This window comes from Pelophylax lessonae (genome assembly GCF_965119305.1).
Source record: "Pelophylax lessonae genome assembly, chromosome: 9".
In the NCBI taxonomy this organism is placed as follows: Eukaryota; Metazoa; Chordata; class Amphibia; order Anura; family Ranidae; genus Pelophylax; species Pelophylax lessonae.
Genome location: NC_138776.1, coordinates 258,852,024 through 258,875,443, shown reverse-complemented (window position 1 = coordinate 258,875,443; position 23,420 = coordinate 258,852,024). Strand labels below are relative to the sequence as shown.

At 45.0% G+C, this 23,420-nt stretch overlaps 4 protein-coding genes across 4 annotated transcripts in view; all 4 read right to left on the bottom strand.

The window, feature by feature from the left end:
• LOC309564412 (uncharacterized protein) overlaps positions 1-23,420 on the bottom strand; it is a 1,531,146-nt gene that overhangs the window by 1,424,570 nt on the left and 83,156 nt on the right.
• LOC309563432 (uncharacterized protein) overlaps positions 1-23,420 on the bottom strand; it is a gene marked incomplete at both ends in the record, with an annotated part of 92,770 nt that overhangs the window by 31,007 nt on the left and 38,343 nt on the right. Inside the window, 1 exon segment of the mRNA XM_082267827.1 lies at positions 10,217-10,358. Coding sequence (XP_082123953.1) covers positions 10,217-10,358 — 142 coding nt within the window.
• Positions 6,356-7,669, bottom strand: LOC309562879 (uncharacterized protein). Its single transcript, XM_082267198.1, has one exon. It carries the CDS (start codon positions 7,522-7,524, stop codon positions 6,364-6,366), a length of 1,161 nt encoding a protein of 386 aa, XP_082123324.1. The 5' UTR covers positions 7,525-7,669; the 3' UTR covers positions 6,356-6,363.
• On the bottom strand, positions 11,660-14,306 carry LOC309562952 (gastrula zinc finger protein XlCGF53.1-like). Its single transcript, XM_082267279.1, has 3 exons — positions 14,272-14,306; positions 13,741-13,852; positions 11,660-11,998 (listed from the first exon to the last, which is right to left on the bottom strand). The coding sequence occupies exons 2-3, from the start codon at positions 13,816-13,818 to the stop codon at positions 11,768-11,770; spliced, it is 309 nt and encodes a 102-aa protein (XP_082123405.1). The 5' UTR covers positions 13,819-13,852; positions 14,272-14,306; the 3' UTR covers positions 11,660-11,767.

Below are 23,420 nucleotides of genomic sequence, written 5' to 3'. Positions count from 1 at the left end.
CCGCACTCCAAATGCAGCGCACGCCAAAACTCCGCACGCAACCCTGCACTCCATGGGCAGCGCACTCCTGAACCTGCACTCCATATGCAACGCACTGAACCCCGCACTCCATAACCAGCGCATGCCAAAATGCCTTGCACTCTGTACGCAACTCTGCACGCAACCCTGCACTCCATGCGCAGCGCACTCCTGAATCCCGCGCTCCATATGCAGCGCACTCCTGAACCCCTCACTCCGTACCCAGCGCAAGCCAAAACTACAGATACCACCGACCACTTGAGGACAACTATACTGCCGATGAATTTGAGTTTGACACCCCTGATATAGATGAATAGATGGCTCTATATTTAGGTTATAGATCTGTGCTGTTTATAATATATTCCATATGTGTATGTATCATCATCTGCTGAAGATAAAAGACATCACAGTGACTATGGAGGAAGAGGACGGAACATGACGGGGGAGTTACTGGGTGTAAATATAAAATAATATCTTATTACCTCCTCTGCTGCCAGTTCCAGCAATGTCTCCTCTCTACTTCCTCCCAACTCACCTCTGACCTGGAACTTCTTGTTTATATGTGACATCACTTCCTGTCTTTATTTACATCACTTCCTGTTTAGAATCTTAACTCACTTCCTGTTTCTACCTCATTTTACTTACGCCGTATGCACATAGATTTCTTTTGTTCAGCCTGCGCTAAGGCCTCTTTCACACTTGGTGCGACTTGTCCTGTGACTTGGGACTGCAAAGTCGCATCCCATGATTTCCAATGAGTACCATTCAGAACTGCGCGACTTCAAAGTAGTCCCTGCACTACTTCAGTCCAACTTTGATGCGACTTGAGGTCCGTAGATGTCAAGATTACACAGGCATTGCTTCAAGTCGTGTCAAAGTCGTGCGACTTTCAGGTCAAGTGTGAAAGGGGCCCAAGTAGAGCAGATGGCTGAATTTCCCCTGCCGGGTATTGTATTCCGATTACCCCAACAGTGTCTCTGATTGGACACAGGCATACCTCCCATCTGGCCATTATTTGGAGGAACTGTCACCCCTTTTGGAACCTCTGTCCTTCTTTCCTCCACAGTTGGATCTGGTCTATAAACCATAACTATCATTACAGTGACTATGGAGGAAGAGGACGGAACATAACGGGGGGGGGGGGGGGGATGGGTTACTGGGTGTAAATATAAAATAATATCTTATTACCTCCTCTTCTGCCAGTTCCAGCACGACCATTTATAGCGTACCATGATGCTACATGCTTTTTTATGTGACCCCGTTAGATGTACTATTTGTTCTATGTATATTTTTAATTGTGTTCAGTAAATTATTCTTTTATCTTACATACCTTCTTTACCCTATATACTTTTTTTTTTTTTTTTTTTACTACAGACCAGTCCTATCCACTCAGATCCCTGTGGGACTTTCTTTTTTTTTGCTTCTCTATTGCCAATTGGGGAGGGGAATGTGACTGATCCAGTTGCAGACACCTATCTGTTCTTCGTATTCTGTACAGCACTGCGGTATATGTCAGAGCTATATAAATGTATAATAATAATAGTGTGCGACTGTGGGGGAGGGGATATTAGAGTGTAAGCTCCTCTGGTGGGGGGGACATTAGAGTGTAAGCTCCTCTGGTACAGAGACTGATGTGACTGTGGGGGAGGGGACATTAGAGTGTAAGCTCCTCTGGTACAGAGACTGATGTGATTGTGGGGGAGGGGACATTAGAGTGTAAGCTCCTCTGGTACAGAGACTGATGTGATTGGCTCAGTGATCTCTGTACAGCACTGCGGTATATGTCAGAGCTATATAAATGTATAATAATAATAGTGTGCGACTGTGGGGGAGGGGATATTAGAGTGTAAGCTCCTCTGGTGGGGGGGACATTAGAGTGTAAGCTCCTCTGGTACAGAGATTGATGTGACTGTGGGGGAGGGGATATTAGAGTGTAAGCTCCTCTGGTGGGGGGACATTAGAGTGTAAGCTCCTCTGGTACAGAGACTGATGTGACTGTGGGGGGAGGGGACATTAGAGTGTAAGCTCCTCTGGTACAGAGACTGATGTGACTGTGGGGGAGGGGGGGGGACATTAGAGTGTAAGCTCCTCTGGTGGGGGGACATTAGAGTGTAAGCTCCTCTGGTACAGAGACTGATGTGACTGTGGGGGGAGGGGACATTAGAGTGTAAGCTCCTCTGGTACAGAGACTGATGTGACTGTGGGGGAGGGGACATTAGAGTGTAAGCTCCTCTGGTACAGAGACTGATGTGACTGTGGGGGAGGGGACATTAGAGTGTAAGCTCCTCTGGTACAGAGACTGATGTGACTGTGGGGGAGGGGACATTAGAGTGTAAGCTCCTCTGGTGGGGGGGACATTAGAGTGTAAGCTCCTCTGGTACAGAGACTGATGTGACTGGCTCAGTGATCTCTGTACAGCACTGCAGTATATGTCAGAGCTATTTAAATGTATAATGATAATAGTGTGTGACTGTGGGGGAGGGGACATTAGAGTGTAAGCTCCTCTGGTACAGAGACTGATGTGACTGTGGGGGAGGGGACATTAGAGTGTAAGCTCCTCTGGTACAGAGACTGATGTGACTGTGGGGGAGGGGACATTAGAGTGTAAGCTCCTCAGGTACAGAGACTGATGTGACTGTGGGGGAGGGGACATTAGAGTGTAAGCTCCTCAGGTACAGAGACTGATGTGACTGTGGGGGGAGGGGACATTAGAGTGTAAGCTCCTCTGGTACAGAGACTGATGTGATTGTGGGGGGAGGGGACATTAGAGTGTAAGCTCCTCTGGTACAGAGACTGATGTGATTGTGGGGGAGGGGACATTAGAGTGTAAGCTCCTCTGGTACAGAGACTGATGTGACTGTGGGGGAGGGGACATTAGAGTGTAAGCTCCTCTGGTGGGGGGGACATTAGAGTGTAAGCTCCTCTGGTACAGAGACTGATGTGATTGTGTGGGAGGGGACATTAGAGTGTAAGCTCCTCTGGTACAGAGACTGATGTGACTGTGGGGGGAGGGGACATTAGAGTGTAAGCTCCTCTGGTACAGAGACTGATGTGATTGGCTCAGTGATCTCTGTACAGCACTGCGGTATATGTCAGAGCTATATAAATGTATAATAATAATAGTGTGTGACTGTGGTGAGGTCTGAGGTGAGTCTCTGTGGAGAACAGAATCTGCTCGGTGACTCTGAGCTCTGTGATTGGTTGCTGTGATGGGGGTGCAGCCAGTCGCAGTGGAGAGCTCTGAGGTGAATCTCTGAGGGTGGCAGAATCCGCCCAGTAACTATGATCCCACCCTGTGATTGGTTCCTGTGGAGTTAGTAAAGCCAATGAAAGTGGACAGGTCTGAGATGAGTTTCTGTGGAGAGCAGAATCCGCCCAGTAACTATGATCCCACCCTGTGATTGGTTGGTGTGGAGGGAGTGCAGCCAATAGCAGTAGAGGAGGAGTGAAGAGGGAACTCTGAGGTGATGATGTGAGGTGTCCGGCTCTCCTCGGCTCTTCTATGACTGAATTCTCCATTTTGTTTTACATCGGTGACAGAAGTGACGGAGGAATGGGTTCTGTTTTCTGTCACAGGAAATGTGGTAAAGGTAAAATAATATCAGAGTCACATTTTTATATCCCTCTATATGTATATGTAGTATCTGCTGGAGATAAAAGAGGTCTCAGAGACTATGGAGGAAGTGCTGAGGTATTTTGAGGGGACAGCAAATTTACACTGTTGTACAAGCTGTACACTCACTACTTTACATTATAGCAATACGTAATTTCTTCATTCTTTAGTGTTGTCACATGAAAAGATATTTACAAAAATGTGAGGGGTGTACTTTTGTGAGATACTGTATATATATATATATATATATATATATATATATATATATATATAGTAAGCAATAGCGAGTGCTGTCTAATAATAATTTTGATTACATTAACCACTTTAAGACCGGGCCTATTTTTGACACGGGGTGTTTACAAGTTAAAATCATTTCTTTTTTGCTAGAAAACTACTTAGAACCCCCAAACATTGTATATATATTTTTTTTAGCAGAGACCCTAGAGAAAAAAATGGAGATTGTTGCAATATTTTTCATCACACCATATTTGCGCAGCGGTCTTCCAAACACAAATTTTTTTGAAAAAAAAATCACTTTTTTTTAATTAAAAAATAAGAAAACAGTAAAGTTAGCCCAATTTTTTTCCATAATGTGAAAGATGATGTTACGCCGAGTAAATAGATACCCAACACGTCATGCTTCAAAATTATGCACGCTCGTGGAATGGCGACAAACTTTGGTACTTAAAATCCCCATAGGCGACATTTTAAAAAAATTCTACAGGTTACCAGCTTAGAGTTGCATTTGAGGTCTATTGCTTAAATTATTGCTCTCGTGATAGCTCACATGTGTGGTTTAACCACTTAAGCCCCGGAGGATTTGGCTGCTAAAGGACCAGGGGTTTTTTTGCGATTTTTTACTGCATGACTTTAACGGACAATTGCGCGGTCGTGCGATGCTGTACCTAAACAAATTTGACGTCCTTTTTTTCCCACAAACAGAGCTTTCTTTTGGTGGTATTTGATCACCTGTGCGATTTTTTGATCACGCGCTATAAACAAAAAAAAGCGTAAATTTTGCAAAAATAACAATATTTTTCACATTTTTTTATATGAAATTCCCCAAAAAAAATGTAAAAATCAAAATTTTTTTAACATTTTTCGGCCAATTTGTTTTATGCTACCTATGTTTGGTAAAAAAAAAATCGCAAAAAGCGTATTTTGATTGGTTTGCGCAAAAGTTATCGCGTTTACTAACAAAGGGAAAGATTTTTGTCATTTTTGGTGTTTTTTTTTTAATGCATAATGGCGGCGATCTGCGATTTTTTTTTTTCCGGTACTGCGACATTGCGGCGGACAGATCGGACCCTTGACTGACATTTTTGATACTTTTGGGGGGACCAGTGACATTACTGCAGTAATCAGTGCTATACATATGCACTGTTACTGTAAAAATGACACTGGCAGGGAAGGGGTTAACTTTATTGGACAGGGAGGGGTTAAGTGTGTCCTAGGGGCGTGATTCTAACTGTGCAGGGACATTGCTATTGGTGTAAAAGCAAAGATCAACAGTTCTACATAGTAGAACGGTCAGATCTTCACTTTTACACAGGGAGAACTGACAGGCAGCTTGTTTACACAAGCTGCTCTGTCTTTCTCCCTTCACAGGAGCGATCGTAGTGTGACTGGCGGACATCGAGTCCGCCGGTCACACGCACTGACTTGTCTGTGAACGAGCCGCGGCGGGCGCGCGCCTCGGCGGGCGCGCGCCCGCCCGCAATAGGCTCGCAAGTCAGTGACAGGCAAGTGACGTATCGATACGTCACTCTGCCTGGCTGGGGCTGACCGCCGCAGTATATAGTCATGCGGCGGTCGGCAACCGGTTAAACACCGTTTACATATGTGGGCGGGACTTCCATATTCATTCTCTTCTGCGTGCGAGCTAACGGGGACAGGGCGCTTTAATTTATTTCATTTTTCCTATTTATTTTATTTATTATTTTTTATTTTTACACAGTTCAAAAAAAAAAATAATTTTTATTCCTATTACAAGGAATGTAAACATCCCTTGTAATAGAAATAGGCATGACAGGTCCTCTTTATGTGAGATCTGGGGTAACAAAGACCTCAGACCTCACAACTACACTATGAAAGAAAAAAAAACCGTTGAAAAAAATTTGGCCCTTAAAACCGGTTGCAAGGCAACGACGTTCGACGTCGCTGTCGCTCCGGTCCTAAATTTTGATTTTTAATTTTCTTTTATTTGGAATGTTATATAGCAGAAAGTAAAAAAAATATTGTTTTTTTTTTTTCAGAATTATAGCTCTATTCTTTTTTTTTATAGCCCAAAAAATAAAATCCGCACAGGTGATCAAATACCACCAAAAGAAAGATCTTTTGGCACGACTGCGCAATTGTCAGTTAAAATAACGCAGTGCCGAATCGCAAAAAAGGCCTCATCATTAGGGGGGGGGGGTAAAACCTTACGGTCCAGAAGTGGTTAATAAACACAAAAACGGGGGGAACTCCGCTTTAAAGAAAAGAAAAACAGGAAAGCGTACAATCTAGTGCATATAAAAACTTTAATAGATATAAATAAATTAATACTGAAAGATTACACTCACATGTGTCAGTAAGGGGAAAGCCCTTGTAGATAGCCTGATGACCACAGAGGGATGGACGCTTCCACCATGGTCAGTAGTGCAATGTAGCTATCAGCTCCAGGCTGAAACCTCTTCTGCGAGCACTGAAAAGTCGGGGGGAAAAAGAGGACTGCTCACTCACTCCCGCACTTAGAGAATAGTGTGACTTCTCTGGTGTTTCACAAGTTGTCCTTTCCGACTGAAAGACTTCCCGCACTCTGAACATGAAAAAGGTCGCTCACCCGTGTGAATTCTCTGGTGCTTAACAAGGTCTCCTTTATAAGTGAAAGATTTCCCGCACTCTGAACACAAATAAGGACGCTCACCCGTATGAATTCTCTGATGTTTAACAAGGTTTCCTTTACAAGTGAAAGATTTCCCACACTCTGAACATAAATAGGGACGCTCACCCATGTGAATCTTCTGATGTTTAACAAGATTATCTTTCTTATTGAACGATTTCCCGCACTCTGAACATGAAAAAGGACGCTCACCTGTGTGAATTCTCTGGTGTCTGACCAGGTCTTCTTTACAAATGAAAGATTTCCCGCACTCTGAACAGGAATAGGGGCGCTCTCCCGTGTGATTTCTCTGGTGTTTAACAAGATGATCTTTCTTATTGAAAGATTTCTCGCACTCTGAACATGAAAAAGGACGCTCACCCGTGTGAATTTTCTGGTGTGCCGCAAGGCTTTCTTTCAGAGTGAAAGATTTTCCGCACTCTAAACATGAATAAGGACGCTCACCTGTGTGGCTTATCTTGTGTCTAACAAGGTCCTTTTTCTGAGTGAAAGATTTGCCGCATTCTGAACATGAATAAGGACGCTCACCCGTGTGAAATCTCTGGTGTCTGACAAGGTCTCCTTGATGAGTGAAACATTTCCCGCACTCTGAACAGAAATAGGGACGTTCACCAGTGTGACTTCTCTGGTGTTTATTAAGGTCTCGTTTTTGAGTGAAAGATTTTCCGCACTCTGAACATGGATAGGGACGCACACCCGTGTGAATTTTCTGATGTGTAACAAGGTTTCCTTTCAGAGTGAAAGATTTCCCGCACTCTGAACATGAATAAGGACGCTCACCTGTGTGAATTCTCTGGTGTTCAACAAGTGCTCCTTTCCGAGTGAAAGATTTCCCGCACTCTGAACATGAGAATAAATTCTGACCTCTTTGAGCTCCTTCATGGGGTGAGGAAGATTCCTTGGGATTAGAAGGATCTGTTGATCTATCCGCAGTGTGAGATCCTAAATGGATATTTGCAATCATAGTATGTGATTGGTGAGAAGATTCCCCCTGATCAGAGGGATCCATTGATGTCTCCGGACAGGAAGGTCTGTGATGGATATTTTGTGTATTTGGATTTCCTCCTGGAGGATCCTGTGTGGTGACATTATCTTCTGACTTACAATCAGCAGATAATAGAAGATGTCTCTCCGAGGAATTCCCGACATCACATCCATCTGTTGGGAAGAAATGGAAAAATGTCAGTAAGTCACAAATAAGAGTTTTAGCTCCTCCTCCCCGCCAGTGGAAGAAGAGTAAGTGTTGTTCTCACAGATGGAATCCTTATTGCCCTCGAAAAACAATCAGAAAAGTGTTCACACCGAGTCCATATATCATCTGCAAATTCTTTAATAATAAATAGCTATGACTAAGGCTTAGTTAGCCAAAACACGTTAGAATTGGATTTCCTGTATATTCCTGGCTCTTAAAGAGTTTGCAGATCATATATGGACTTCAGGGTGAACACTCTTCCAAAAATGTCAGTAATAAAAAAAGTCACATTGGTCTAACAATCAACAGTTTCACGGAGCTCTGGCATGAAAATTAGTCTAATTGTAACATTAAAATATGAAAACAAACCAGTTAAGGCCCGGTTCATGCTGATGCGACATATCCTCCAAATTCGAGAGCACATGTCGCATGACGTGTATAAATCAATGGTTCCCTAAGAGAGTCGTCTTAACTGGTCTGACAAAAATCGGTCTGACTTTGAAAAAGGTTTCTGGACTACTTTGGTCCATTTTCAGCTCATTCAATATCATTGAAGTCGGATCAACATTTCAACTGGTCCAACTTGTGCTCTGAGGATCTTGAAGGGTAACCCCTCGCCAAAATGTGAAAAAAAAAACGTGGGGTCATCCCCAAGACCATATTAGGCCCTTGGAGACTGGTATGAATCTTGAGAGGGAGCCCCATGGCAAATAAAAAAAAAAAAACCCTTCAGTCTGGTATGGAATTTGAGGGGAACCCCCACGCTAAAAAAAAGAAAAAATGGCATAGGGTCTCCTCCAAAATCCATACCAGACCATTATCTGAGCACGCAGCATGGCAGGTGAGGAAGGGGGATGGACGGACAAGTGAGCGCCCCCTTCCTGGACCATACTAGGCCACATGTCCTCAACATTTTTACTTTGCATGTTGAGGGGGACAAGGGCCTCTTCCCAACAACCCTGGGCAGTGGTTGTGGGGGCCTGCGAGCAGTGGGCTTATTGGAATTTGGAAGCCCCCTTAACAAGTCCCCATATCTCGTCCCCTCCCCGATGTGAATGAGTATGGGGTACATTGCACCCCTACCCATTTCCCCCAAAAAAGCAGTGTTGTGTAAAAAAAAAACAAGAGATGGCTTTTGATAAGTCCTTTATTAAAAGTGAAGAATGTCCCCCGTCGTAGCTCCAGTGTGTCTTCTTCCTCCGGTGATGTGTTCTTCCTCCGGTCTTCTCCCTGTGCTGCTGTCTTCCCCTCAACCTACTGTCTTTTTCGCCGCTGGCTCCCGCAGTTGTGTCAAAACCGATATCTGCCAGTTCTTCTAGAGCCATTGGGCGTGGCCATTTGGTGACATCACCACGAGGCACCACCCTTTGTAACATCATGTGCTGTCACAAGGGGCGGCACATGATCTCCTCCTCATTTGTTGGGAACATGACATTATATTGAGGAATGGAGATGGACCTTTCATATGGTGTACAGTATCTCCTCCTCATTTGTTGGGAACATGACGTTATATTGAGGAATGGAGATGGACCTTTCATATGGTGTACAGTATCTCCTCCTCATTTGTTGGAAACATGACGTTATATTGAGGAATGGAGATGGACCTTTCATATGGTGTACAGTATCTCCTCCTCATTTGTTGGAAACACGACGTTATATTGAGGAATGGAGATGGACCTTTCATATGATGTACAGCATCTCCTCCTCATTTGTTGGAAACACGACGTTATATTAAGGAATGGAGATGGACCTTTCATATGGTGTACAGTATCTCCTCCTCATTTGTTGGGAACATGACGTTATATTGAGGAATGGAGATGGACCTTTCATATGGTGTACAGTATCTCCTTCTCATTTGTTGGGAACATGACATTATATTGAGGAATGGAGATGGACCTTTCATATGGTGTACAGTATCTCCTTCTCATTTGTTGGGAACATGACGTTATATTGAGGAATGGAGATGGACCTTTCATATGGTGTACAGTATCTCCTCCTCATTTGTTGGGAACATGACGTTATATTGAGGAATGGAGATGGACCTTTCATATGGTGTACAGTATCTCCTCCTCATTTGTTGGAAACACGACGTTATATTGAGGAATGGAGATGGACCTTTCATATGATGTACAGCATCTCCTCCTCATTTGTTGGAAACACGACGTTATATTGAGGAATGGAGATGGACCTTTCATATGGTGTACAGTATCTCCTCCTCATTTGTTGGGAACATGACGTTATATTGAGGAATGGAGATGGACCTTTCATATGGTGTACAGTATCTCCTTCTCATTTGTTGGGAACATGACATTATATTGAGGAATGGAGATGGACCTTAATTTCTATTCCTTGTTGTAGGGAGAACCAGGGCACACTATTAGCATATGGAATTGGATGATGAGAAGATCTGATCATTTCTAACATTTTGACTTAAACAATAATCTTTATACCCAGAAGTAAAATGAGAGTGAGACTGTGACCCGTTTCTTCCATGGTGTATGTTACTTACTTGTGTGGATAAGTAGAGACATTTCATCCTGTTCACTCTTCATGATCATCCCAACCTCCTCCATGGACGGCTGATTACCCCCCACATACGTCTCTACTTCTTCCTCTTTAACTTCAACTTTTATATTAATCCGTTCTTCACCCTGAAGCCCAAAATAATAGAAAACATCTATTAATGTCAACTCAAGGCAGAAATAAAAGTAACAAATGACAGCAGCTCTGCATTCCCTACTACATAATTGTATGTGTTTTTTTATTAAATATAAGAAGTGTAAGTAGCTGAATGTGACACGGGCTTCAGCATCTTGTAGTCCTTGTAAAGCAGAGCTTAAACTGGAGAGGGGAAAGCAGAACAATGAGACAAGTGCTAACCAAGAGGGTTGCTGATAGCAGGACAAAGCAGAGTGAAAGAGAGATGAGCTCATCAGTCCGCTGCTTCTCCTTTCAATGAGCAGGCTGGGGATGGGGACAGGGGGACAGGACATGTTAGTGACATGTAGCAGGTCTACTGCTCAATACCTGGGAATCTAGGTGGCAAGGGATCCACCCCCTGGGGAAATGTCATCACACTGACTTGGATTCACAGGTGAAAAGGACAGCACCATATCATTTAGCATGCACTTCCCATTGGAGGAGTAAAAGGAGGAAGAGGACCTATGGACCCAAGACCCACAGAAGAAATAAACAGCAATACCATTATGGAATGCTTTGAAAAAGCAGCTATAAATTGAGTTGGGGGGAGGGGAGAGGCAAAAGGTGCACTTCGGGGTGTGGAAGTAAAAACTAAAACTAGAGAAGACATAGAAGAATCTCATCTCAAGTCCAGAATCACTACTGTGTTCTATACACCGAGTCCACCTACCTTATGATGGTGAGGGATGGGGTGATCTTCCTGTGTGGAATCCCAGGAATACAGAGGACGGGGACATCTCTCTGGTGGGTTCCCATTACTGGATCCATCTGTAGGAAACACACACACTGACTGAAAGTAAAAAAGTAGTAATGCATTTGCATCGGGTTGCTCCTGAGGATGTCGCATATTGATGACAAAACGTGTAGGGTGGGACTTCTGGTTCACGTCACTTTTGCTTTTTGGAATGCACAGCAGTAATCTTGGGTCTGGCTCTTCCTGTTTTTCTTATATGTAAAAACAGACATTATAACCACCATATAAGAAAAACAGGAAGCGCCAGACCCAAGATGGACACCATGCATTCTAAACAGTGGAAGTAACATCAACCAGAAGCCCTTTCCTACGCGTTTCATCATCCTCAGGGGCAACCTGATGTGAGTTCATAACTACTTTTTTACTAAACTGGTTATGTTAGGAAACACACACACTGACTAAATACATTGTTTCTATGTGTTTATCAGATGATGGGGGGTCTAGATGGAGCCTCCGTACTGCTCTCTCCTTTACAATAAAGTCTCCTCTTACCCGGTGATGTGAGGGGCGGCTGATTCTCCATCATGACGTCCTGGTAGAGATCCTTGTGTCCTTCTAAATAATCCCACTCCTCCATGGAGAAATAGACAGTGACATCCTGACACCTTATAGGAACCTGACACACACAATGATACAGTCACCATCCAGACACATCCCTTGTCTGTTACTGGATAATGTCCCAGAATTCCCGACACCGCTCACCTCTCCTGTCAGCAGCTCCATCATCTTCTTGGTGGCTTCTAGAATCTTCTTGTCATTGTTTCTCTTGGGTTTCAGGGAGTGAGGTGAAGGAACTGTAATGGTTAAATGATCACCAGATTTCACCGGAGGAAAACTCTACATTGAAAGAGAAACAATAATGTCATGTGACCTCCCAGAATCCTCCTCACCTCTCCGGTCAGGTCTGTGTTTTATTATTAGAGATAAGAGTTACAGTGGGGATCGAACATTTGGGCACCCCAGGTAAAAATTTGTATTAATGTGCATAAAGAAGCCAAGGAAAGGTGGAAAAATCTCCAAAAGGCATCAGATTACAGATTAGACATTCTTATAATATGTCAACAAAAGTTAGATTTTATTTCCATCATTGACACTTTCAAAATTACAGAAAACAAAAAAATGGCGTCTGCAAAAGTTTGGGCACCCTGCAGAGTTAATATCTTGTACTGCCCCCTTTGGCAAGTATCACAGCTTGTAAAAGCTTTTTGTAGCCAGCCAAGAGTCTTTCAATTTTTGTTTGAGGTATCTTTGCCCATTCTCCCTTACAAAAGTCTTCCAGTTCTTTGAGATCTCTGGGCTGTCTGTCACGCACTGCTCTTTTAAGGTCTATCCATAGATTTTCAATTATGTTGAGGTCATGAGATTGTGAAGGCCATGGCAAAACCTTCAGTTTACACATCTTGATGTAATCCCCCGTGGATTTCGAGGTGTGTTTAGGATCATTATCCATTTGTAGAAGCCATCCTCTTTTACTGTAACTTCAGCTTTTTCACAGATGGCATCAAGTTACCATCCAAAATTTGCTTAAAATTTATTGAATCCATTTTTCTTTCTACTCGTGAGATGTTCCCTGTGCCACTGGCTGCAATACAACCCCAAACATGATTGATCCACCCCCATGCTTAACAGTTGGATAGAGGTTCTTTTCACTAAATTCTGTGCCCCTTCTTCTCCAAACGTACCTTTGCTCATTCCGGCCATAAAGTTCAATTTTAACCTCATCGGTCCACAGAACTTGTTTCCAAAATGCATCAGGCTTGTCTATATGTTCATTTGCAAAGTTCAAACGCTGATTTTTGTGGTGAGGACGTAAAAGAGGTTTACTTCTGATGACTCTTCCATGAAGACCATATTTGTACAAGTATCTCTTTATAGTGGAATAGTGTACCACAACTCCAGTGTCTGCCAGATCTTTCTGGAGGGATCGTGCAGTCAAACGTGGGTTTTGAATTGTTTTTCTCACAATCCTGCGAGCTGTTCTGTCTAATATGTTTCTTGGTCTTCCAGATCTTGCTTTAACTTCCACTGTTCCTGATGACTGCCATTTCTTAATTACATTCCGAATAGAGGATATTGACATCCGAAAACGCTTTGCTATCTTCTTATAGCCTTCTCCAGCTTTGTGAGCGTCAACTATTTTCAGTTTCAGTTTTCTACACAACTGCTTAGAAGATCCCATGGTGCTGATTGTTGGGGCAAGGTCAGGTGAGTCTGGGCATTTAAAACCTTTGAGATTGACATCACCTGGTCTTCCCAGACGATGATTAGGAACAATCCAGGACACTGGCAGGTCTAAGCCTTGCAAAGGGGGCAGTGCATGCTATAAATTCTGCAGGGTGCCCAAACGTTTGCAGACACCATTTTTTTGTTTTCTGTAATTTTGAAAGTGTCAATGATGGAAATAAAATCTAACTTTTGTTGACATATTATAAGAATGTCTAATCTGTAATTTGATGCCTTTTGGGGATTTTTCCATCTTTCCTTGGCTTATTTATGCACATTAATACAAATTTTTACCTGGGGTGCCCAAACTTTCGATCCCCACTTTATGTCATGTAACCTCCCAGAATCCTCCTCACCTCTCCAGTCAGCAGGTAGATGATCTCCAGGGTGAGGTTTAATATCCTCTCAGTCATGTGAATTAGGTCCTCCTCCATCCTTATTGATGTGATCCATACAAGACTCTGATCTCTGTAGAGATATAATATAGCGGCTGATCATTATAAATCATAGACCAATCATAAATCAAGTAGAGATTTGTTTTAAACCCTTCATCCAAAAGTGAGAGAGGTTTACAACTGTGTCTGTGTTGTGTTAATAAATACCAAACAAGCACTTGTATGGTTTATCCAGCCATTTTCCCCATATTAGATCTTTGGCCTGTGAAACCCGGGGTCGTGGCATGTACATGTCCTTTTTCTACATTCTGCATACAAAAAGGTGTCCCTTTTTCTCATTTGTGAAAAGTTGTGAGGTATGTATATATATTTGTATGTGTGTATCACCATCTGCTGGAGATAAAAGACGTCACAGTGACTATGGAGGACGAGGACGGACATGACAGGGGGGTTATTGGGTGTAAATATAAATATAAATTAATATCTTATTACCTCCTCTGCTGCCAGTTCCAACAATGTCTCCTCTCTATTTCCTCACAACTCACCTCTGACCCCAAACTTCCTGTTTGTTTGTAACATCACTTCCTGTCTTTAGTCTCCATTTCCTGTTTGGAACCTTACATCACTTACTTAGGCTGTCCGTACATACATTTCTTTTGTTCAGCCTTGGCTAAGTAGAGCAGATAGATGAATTTCCCCTGCCGGCTATTGTATTCCCCAACAATACCCCAACAGTGTCTCTGACTGGACACAGCCAGACATCCCAACTGTCCAATTATTTGGAGAAACTGTCACCTCTTTTGTAACCTCTGTCCTTCTTTCCTTCACAGTTGCACCTTATTTTGGACAGATGTGTAGACCTCTATAACAAATTCAATCCTTGAAGCCTACATCCATGTTTTAGTGTGTAGTGCTACCCCCGTAGGAGCCGCTTTAGTATTACACAGAAAGTTCTTAGTTCTACACTGGCAGCCAGGTACACATACTTAAGCCCCGTACACACGAGTCTAAATTCGGCCGCAAATTTTACGACCGATCTGCCGATTTTCGGCTTGTTAGTATGGTGCTTCCGACAACCGACTCCAACTTTTCGGCCGAAAAAATCCTGGTGTGCAGGCTATATAATTTTTGTCGACCATCAAAACACGTCCGATTTTCGTCTCATTAGTACAGATTTCGATGGGGAAAAATCTTATGAGCAAGACTAGGCATGCTCAGAGATGAAAGAACACATACAAAGCATCCCAACACATGACATCACTTCTGAAGTAGAATTCTGTCGTACGGGAAAATTTGTGTGCAGTCTAGAGCACATTCCAACCAACAGACACCACTCTGGACAAAAGACGGACGACCGGTCGGCGGAAATACGTACGAGGCTTTAGGCTCGATGTAGTCAAAGACCAGTCTAGGGGTGTTGTTTTGGAGGAACTTGGATGGGGTAGGAGATTTTAGTAGGATACTCAAAAATAAAATTATGCACAGTTGGAGGACTTAAGCTGGTCTAGAAATGAGTAGTAGGTGAAGTTCCTTGCTGGGAGCAAATGGCAGACTTCTCCTGTGTAGCAGTGTAGAAATCAATAGCGTGAACAAAGTCTCTTGTAGTGAAGGACAGGTAGACAAAGCTCTTCAAGTACAAGCCAGTTGCGGCAGACTGCTTGGCAGTCCATGACTAGGGTATAAAAGATGCTTTGCTCTTCCAACTGCTTGACCACCACTAACCTTTTTTCAAGAATAACCACACGAGACTCAGGATGGAGTACAATGGCCATAGCTGCCTTTTAATAACCAATTATTATTAGTCACAAGGTCCTTTGGGGCATCAATTACTCGTACCTGTGTGGCCACTGAAAATGTTTAGGCCTCCAGCCGCAACAAACACCGACTCGGAGACAATAAATTACATGCAGGTACCACCAACCATAATAATGGGAGCCGTACCCAGGATGGGTCCAAACCAATGTACATATTCTTTATACTCAAAAAAACAATAGCAGGACCTTGTACCCCACTGCTTCCCAGTGACCAGAAGCCCTTTCCCTATGCCAACCCCTTTTAACCCTGTCATGCCGCCCTTTGTCCATGCTTTCTTCTTTTAACTTCGGGACTATCTAAAGTAGTTGAACTGTGCAAAGTCCCATGCAGTAGCAACAGTTGGACAAGCTCTTCAGATCACTATCTAGCGATCCTTTTAGTATGACCCTTGGCTGAATGTACTAGCACAAAGGGGTAGCCAAAAAGAACAGGCCACTAGATCATTGGTCTGCATTTACTGGAGTTGCAAACAGATCCTCTCAGGCACAGCTCCCCTTCAGTCAGCTCTTCAGAAGCACCAGGGTCTCTCCTTTACTTTAGCTTCAGGCTCTCAGGTTGACCACCTGAGGCCGCATGGCAGCAGGTGCCAGGGGTGGCAAGCCTGCCTCACCCCCGGGTGGTGTACTCTACCATCTGCGAAGAACCAAGAGATCACATGTTCTCCAAATAGATAGGCTAATCCCAGAATGCTCAGGAGCACCTTCCCTGTAATTGGCTGGGACTGCTACATACTCATGCTGCCCATTCGCCTAACTTCCACCCATGTTCCAGAAAGCTCTACTAGTTTCTAAGTTTCTAGAAGGTGGGAGGAGTTCAAGCAAACCCAGCAGCACCAGAACACAGAAGCAGCCCTAACTAATATAATGCAGCATTCTGTACTGTTAAATAGAATACATGTAATAGAAGTACTCTGTTGTGAAGAGGAGGCTCTGAGGCGAAAGTGGTACTCTAATAGAAAGTTGTTGGAGTGGGGGGGTGGGGGGGGGGGGCTCTCATGTGATAGGGGGACTCTATGGTAAAAAGGTGTCTCTAAAGTTATGGGGATTTCTGATGGGAAAGAGGAACTCTGATGGATAAGGGGGCTCTCAAAGTATGGGGCACCTCCGATGTGAATAGGAGGCTCTTATGCGAGATGCGGGCTCAAATGAGGTGGAGACTTCTGATCTGAAAGTGGGAATGGGCTTCTAATGTGATGGGGAGGAACCTCTGATGCGATAGGGGGCTTCTCATGTGAAAGGGGACTCTGATGTGAAGAGGGCTTCCAATGTGATGGGGGGGGGGGGACTTCTGATGTGATGGGGGCTTCCCATGTGAAGGGGAACTCTGTTATGAAGGGGGCCTCAAATATGAGGGGGGCGGGGGACTCTGATATGAAGGGGGACTCTCAAATAATGGGGGGCCTCTGATGTGAAGAGGAAGATCTGATGTACAACAGGACTCTGATGTAAAGGGGAATCTCAAATATGGTGGGGGATGTGTGATGTGAAGGGGGCTTCTAATGTGATTAGGGGGGCACCTCTGATGTGAAATGTGCTTCTAATATGATGGGGGGGGACATCTGATGTAAAGGGGGATTTTAAAATGAAGAGGGGACCTCTGACGTAATAGGGGGCTTCTCATGTAAAGGGGGCTTCCAATGTGATGGGAGACCTCTGATGTGATAGGGGGCTTCTAAAATGAGGGAGGGGGGCTCTGATGTGAAAAGGAGGGGCTTCTGATGTGAAGGGGGACTCTGATGTAAAGGGGGCTTCCAATGTGATGGGAGAGGGGGGACCTCTGATGTTATAGGGGGCTTCTAAAATGAAGGGGGGACCTCTGATGTGAAAAGAAAGACCTGTTGAAGACAGTGCTCTGATGTATAGGGACGGTCTCAAATTTGGTGTGGGTGTTTGATGTGAAGGGGGCTTCTAATGTGATGGGGTGGGGGAGTGGGGGGGGGGGTGGGGGAGACACCTCTGATGTGAAATGTGCTTCTATTATGATGGCGGGACCTCTGATGTGAAGGGGGCTTCCAATATCATGGAGAGGGGAGACCTCTGATGTGATAGGGGGCTTCTGATGTCAATGGGGACTCTGATTTGAAGGGGGCTTCCAATGTGATTGGAGAGGGGGGACCTCTGATGTGATAGGGGGTTTCTAAAATGAAGGTGGGACCTCTGATGTGAATAGGGGGCAAGGGGGACTCTGATGTGAAGGGAACTTTCAATGTGATAAGGGTGGGGAGCTCCTGATAAGAAAGGGATAACTAGAGATGCAAAAAGGGGAGGAGTTCTCATGTGAAGGGGGGACTCTAATGGAAAGGGGGGCTCTCAAATAATAAGGGGCCTCTGATGGAAAGAGGAGGCTCTGATGTACAACAGGGCTGTTATGTGAAGGAGGGGCTCAAGTGTGGTGGGGGCATTTGATGTGAAGGGGGCTTCTAATGCTATGGGTGTGGAAGGTGGTGATAGGAGGCTTCAGATGTAAAGGGAGGACCTCTAATGTGATAGGAGGCTTCAGATGTAAAGGGGGGACCTCTGATGTGATAGGAGGCTTCAGATGTGAAGGGGGGACCTCTGATGTGATAGAAGGCTTCGGATGTGAAGGGGGGACCTCTGATGTGATAGGAGGCTTCAGATGTAAAGGGGGGACCTCTGATGTGAAAGGGACTTCTAATGTGATGGGCGGGGGTATTTTCTGATGTGATAGGGAACTTCTGATGTGAAGGGGGGCTTCTAAAGTGATAGGAGGCTTCTGATGTGTAGGGGGGACCTCTGATGTGATAGGAGGCTTCTGATGTGAAGGGGGGACCTCTGATGTGAAGGGGGGACCTCTGATGTGATATGAGGCTTCTGATGTGAAGGGGGGACCTCTGATGCGATAGGAGGCTTCTGATGTGAAGGGGCAATCTCTGATGTGATAGGAGGCTTCTGATGTGTAGGGGGGACCTCTGATGTGATAGGAGGCTTCTGATGTGAAGGGGCAATCTCTGATGTGATAGGAGGCTTCTGATGTGAAGGGGGGACCTCTGATGTGATAGGAGGCTTCTGATGTGAAGGGGCAATCTCTGATGTGATAGGAGGCTTCTGATGTGAAGGGGCAATCTCTGATGTGATAGGAGGCTTCTGATGTGTAGGGGGGACCTGATGTAATAGGAGACTTCTGATGTGAAGGGGCAATCTCTGATGTGATAGGAGGCTTCTGATGTGAAGGGGGGACCTCTGATGTGATAGGAGGCTTCTGATGTGAAGGGGCAATCTCTGATGTGATAGGAGGCTTCTGATGTGTAGGGGGGACCTCTGATGTGATAGGAGGCTTCTGATGTGAAGGGGGGACCTCTGATGTGATAGGAGGCTTCTGATGTGAAGGGGGGACCTCTGATGTGATAGGAGGCTTCTGATGTGAAGGGGCAATCTCTGATGTGATAGGAGGCTTCTGATGTGTAGGGGGGACCTCTGATGTGATAGGAGGCTTCTGATGTGTAGGGGGGACCTGATTTGATAGGAGGCTTCTGATGTGAAGGGGGGACCTCTGATGTGATAGGAGGCTTCTGATGTGAAGGGGGGACCTCTGATGTGATAGGAGGCTTCTGATGTGAAGGGGCAATCTCTGATGTGATAGGAGGCTTCTGATGTGAAGGGGCAATCTCTGATGTGATAGGAGGCTTCTGATGTGTAGGGGGGACCTGATGTGATAGGAGGCTTCTGATGTGAAGGGGCAATCTCTGATGTGATAGGAGGCTTCTGATGTGAAGGGGGGACCTCTGATGTGATAGGAGGCTTCTGATGTGAAGGGGCAATCTCTGATGTGATAGGAGGCTTCTGATATGTAGGGGGGACCTCTGATGTGATAGGAGGCTTCTGATGTGATAGGAGGCTTCTGATGTGAAGGGGGACCTCTGATGTGATAGGAGGCTTCTGATGTGAAGGGGGGACCTCTGATGTGATAGGAGGCTTCTGATGTGAAGGGGCAATCTCTGATGTGATAGGAGGCTTCTGATGTGATAGGAGGCTTCTGATGTGAAGGGGGGACCTCTGATGTGATAGGAGGCTTCTGATGTGAAGGGGGGACCTCTGATGTGATAGGAGGCTTCTGATGTGAAGGGGCAATCTCTGATGTGATAGGAGGCTTCTGATGTGTAGGGGGGACCTCTGATGTGATAGGAGGCTTCTGATGTGTAGGGGGGACCTGATGTGATAGGAGGCTTCTGATGTAAAGGGGGGGCCTCTGATGTGATAGGAGGCTTCTGATGTGAAGGGGGGACCTCTGATGTGATAGGAGGCTTCTGATGTGAAGGGGCAATCTCTGATGTGATAGGAGGCTTCTGATGTGAAGGGGCAATCTCTGATGTGATAGGAGGCTTCTGATGTGTAGGGGGGACCTGATGTGATAGGAGGCTTCTGATGTGAAGGGGCAATCTCTGATGTGATAGGAGGCTTCTGATGTGAAGGGGGGACCTCTGATGTGATAGGAGGCTTCTGATGTGAAGGGGCAATCTCTGATGTGATAGGAGGCTTCTGATGTGTAGGGGGGACCTCTGATGTGATAGGAGGCTTCTGATGTGAAGGAGGGACCTCTGATGTGAAGGGGGGACCTCTGATATGATAGGAGGCTTCTGATGTGAAGGGGCAATCTCTGATGTGATAGGAGGCTTCTGATGTGAAGGGGCAATCTCTGATGTGATAGGAGGCTTCTGATGTGTAGGGGGGACCTTATGTGATAGGAGGCTTCTGATGTGAAGGGGCAATCTCTGATGTGATAGGAGGCTTCTGATGTGAAGGGGGGACCTCTGATGTGATAGGAGGCTTCTGATGTGAAGGGGCAATCTCTGATGTGATAGGAGGCTTCTGATGTGTAGGGGGGACCTCTGATGTGATAGGAGGCTTCTGATGTGTAGGGGGGACCTGATGTAATAGGAGGCTTCTGATGTGAAGGGGGGACCTCTGATGTGATAGGAGGCTTCTGATGTGAAGGGGGGACCTCTGATGTGATAGGAGGCTTCTGATGTGAAGGGGCAATCTCTGATGTGATAGGAGGCTTCTGATGTGAAGGGGCAATCTCTGATGTGATAGGAGGCTTCTGATGTGTAGGGGGGACCTGATGTGATAGGAGGCTTCTGATGTGAAGGGGCAATCTCTGATGTGATAGGAGGCTTCTGATGTGAAGGGGGGACCTCTGATGTGATAGGAGGCTTCTGATGTGAAGGGGCAATCTCTGATGTGATAGGAGGCTTCTGATGTGTAGGGGGGACCTCTGATGTGATAGGAGGCTTCTGATGTGTAGGGGGGACCTTATGTGATAGGAGGCTTCTGATGTGAAGGGGCAATCTCTGATGTGATAGGAGGCTTCTGATGTGTAGGGGGGACCTGATGTGATAGGAGGCTTCTGATGTGTAGGGGGGGACCTCTGATGTGATAGGAGGCTTCTGATGTGTAGGGGGAATCTCTGATGTGATAGGGGGCTTCTGATGTGAAGGGGGTACCTCTGATGTGAAAGGGGGCTTCTGACATGAAGGGGGACCTCTGATGTGATAGGGGGCTTCTGATGTGAAGGGGGAACCTCTGATGTGATAGGGGGCTTCTGATGTGAAGGGGGGGCCTCTGATGTGATAGGGGGCTTCTGATTGGAAGGGGGGACCTCTGATGTGATAGGAGGCTTATGATGTGAAGGGGGACCTCTGATCTGATAGGGGGCTTCTGATGTGAAGGGGGGACCTCTGATGTGATAGGAGGCTTCTGATGTCAAGGTGGGAACCTCTGATGTGATAGGAGGCTTCTGATGTCAAGGGGGGGACCTCTGATGTTATAGGAGGCTTCTGATGTCAAGAGGGGCTTCCAATGTGATGGGGGGACTCTGATTAAAGGGGGAGCTCTGATGTAAAAGGGGAACTTTGATGTGTTGGGGGGGCTCCTGATGCGAAAGGGATATCTTCAGAGGCAAAAAGGGGAGGACTTCTGATGTGAAGTGATTTCTTGAAGCGTGTTCATTTATTTTATTTACATTTTATTTATTACAAACATTTTTTTTTTCTGGCCCATGAATATTTGTAAAATATTCATACTGAAAACATTGGAGACCCCCCTGGATTAAATGGATCAGGACTCAGGACCCAGTAGATGAAATCCCCGACATACAGCATTAATAAACGTGAGGCACGTATGGGAAACAATAGATCCATTTATTTGATACTGACTCTTCTGTATACAGTACATCCGAAATTAGAAACTTCATAATTCATTCTGGAGTTTAATTAATTCTTCATTTCCTTTTTATTTCATGATTTGTTTTTGTTAAAAATCCCCATTGCTGTAATTTAACTTATATATGAACTGCTTTACATATTTCATGAAATATTATAAAAAAAAATATATAGTTTCTTACAAACATCACTCATGTTTACATGGAAAAAAAATACAATAGATGTATCTGACATGCAGATTGAGTTGATAGAACATTTGTTGAATGAATGTCATGAGGCATTTGTGCAAGCTGAGCGTAATGTCTCCGATACAGAATAATAGTCGGTATCATCAACGCCATCTAGTGGCCAAAATGCAGAGTGGTTTTCTGCAAAACGATGCCGCATTATGGCCACTAGGTGGAGCTGACGGACAACAGCATTAATCTCTTCGAAAAATGATGGTGACATTTCCTTCCGCTTGCTTGAATGCTTCTGATATTCGTGCAACAAGTGTTATTTATTATTTATTTATTACAGGTATTTATATAGCACTGTCAATTTACACAGCTCTGTACATATATTATACATTAACATCAATCCCTGCCTTTAAGGAGTTTACAATCCAAGGTTCCTAACTCTCTAACATTCTTACATACTCTATATTACCAAAAGTATTGGGACATCGGCCTTTACACGCACATTAACTTTTATGGCATCCCAGTCTTAGTCCATAGGCTTCAATATTGAGTTGGCCCACCCTTTGCAGCTATAAATACTTCAACTCCTCTGGGAAGGCTGTCCACAAGGTTTAGGAGTGTGTCTATGGGAATGTTTGACCATTCTTCCAGAAGTGCATTTATGAGGTCAGGCACTGATGTTGGGCGAGAACACGTGGCTCACAGTCTCCACTATAATTCATCCCAAAGGTGTTCTATCGGGTTGAGGTCAGGACTCTGTGAAGGTCAGTCAAGTTCCTCCACCCCAAACTCACTTATCCATGTCCTTATGGACCTTGCTTTGTGCACTGGTCCAAATCATTTGGTATATTGAACCTCTGTACTCATGATGAGGATAACCAAGATGGTGTTGACAGTGTCAGGATCTTGATCTATTGTTGGCACTGTCATTCCCAGAGCAGAAGGTTATAGTTCCAATGTCCGCCAGCGGGTGTCTCCCAGCAGATCCCAGTAAAAAGTTTCCAGATGTGTCCATTAGAAGAATAACCAAGATGGCGGTGATGGTTTTAGGACTGGGATAACCTGCTGGTGGCACTTCGTTTCCCAGAGTGGAAGGTTGTAGTTATGGAGTCCACCAGCAGGGGTCTCCCAACAGCCAGAAGATCTCAGTAATCAGTTTCCACCTGTGTCCATGAGGAGGATAACAAAGATGGTGGTGATGGTGTCAGGACCTGGATCACCTGCTGGTGGCACTGTGCTTCCCAGAGCTGAAGGTTGTAGTTCTGGAGTCCACTAGCAGGTATCCCCCAGCAGATCCCAGTAATCCATTTCCACCTGTGCCCATGAGCAGGATAACCAAGATGGCGGTGATGGTATCAGGACCTGGATCACCTGCTGGTGGCACTGTGCTTCCCAGAGTGGAGGGTTGTAGTTCTGGAGTCCACCAGGAGGTATCCCCCAGCAGATCCCAGTAATCAGTTTCCACCTGT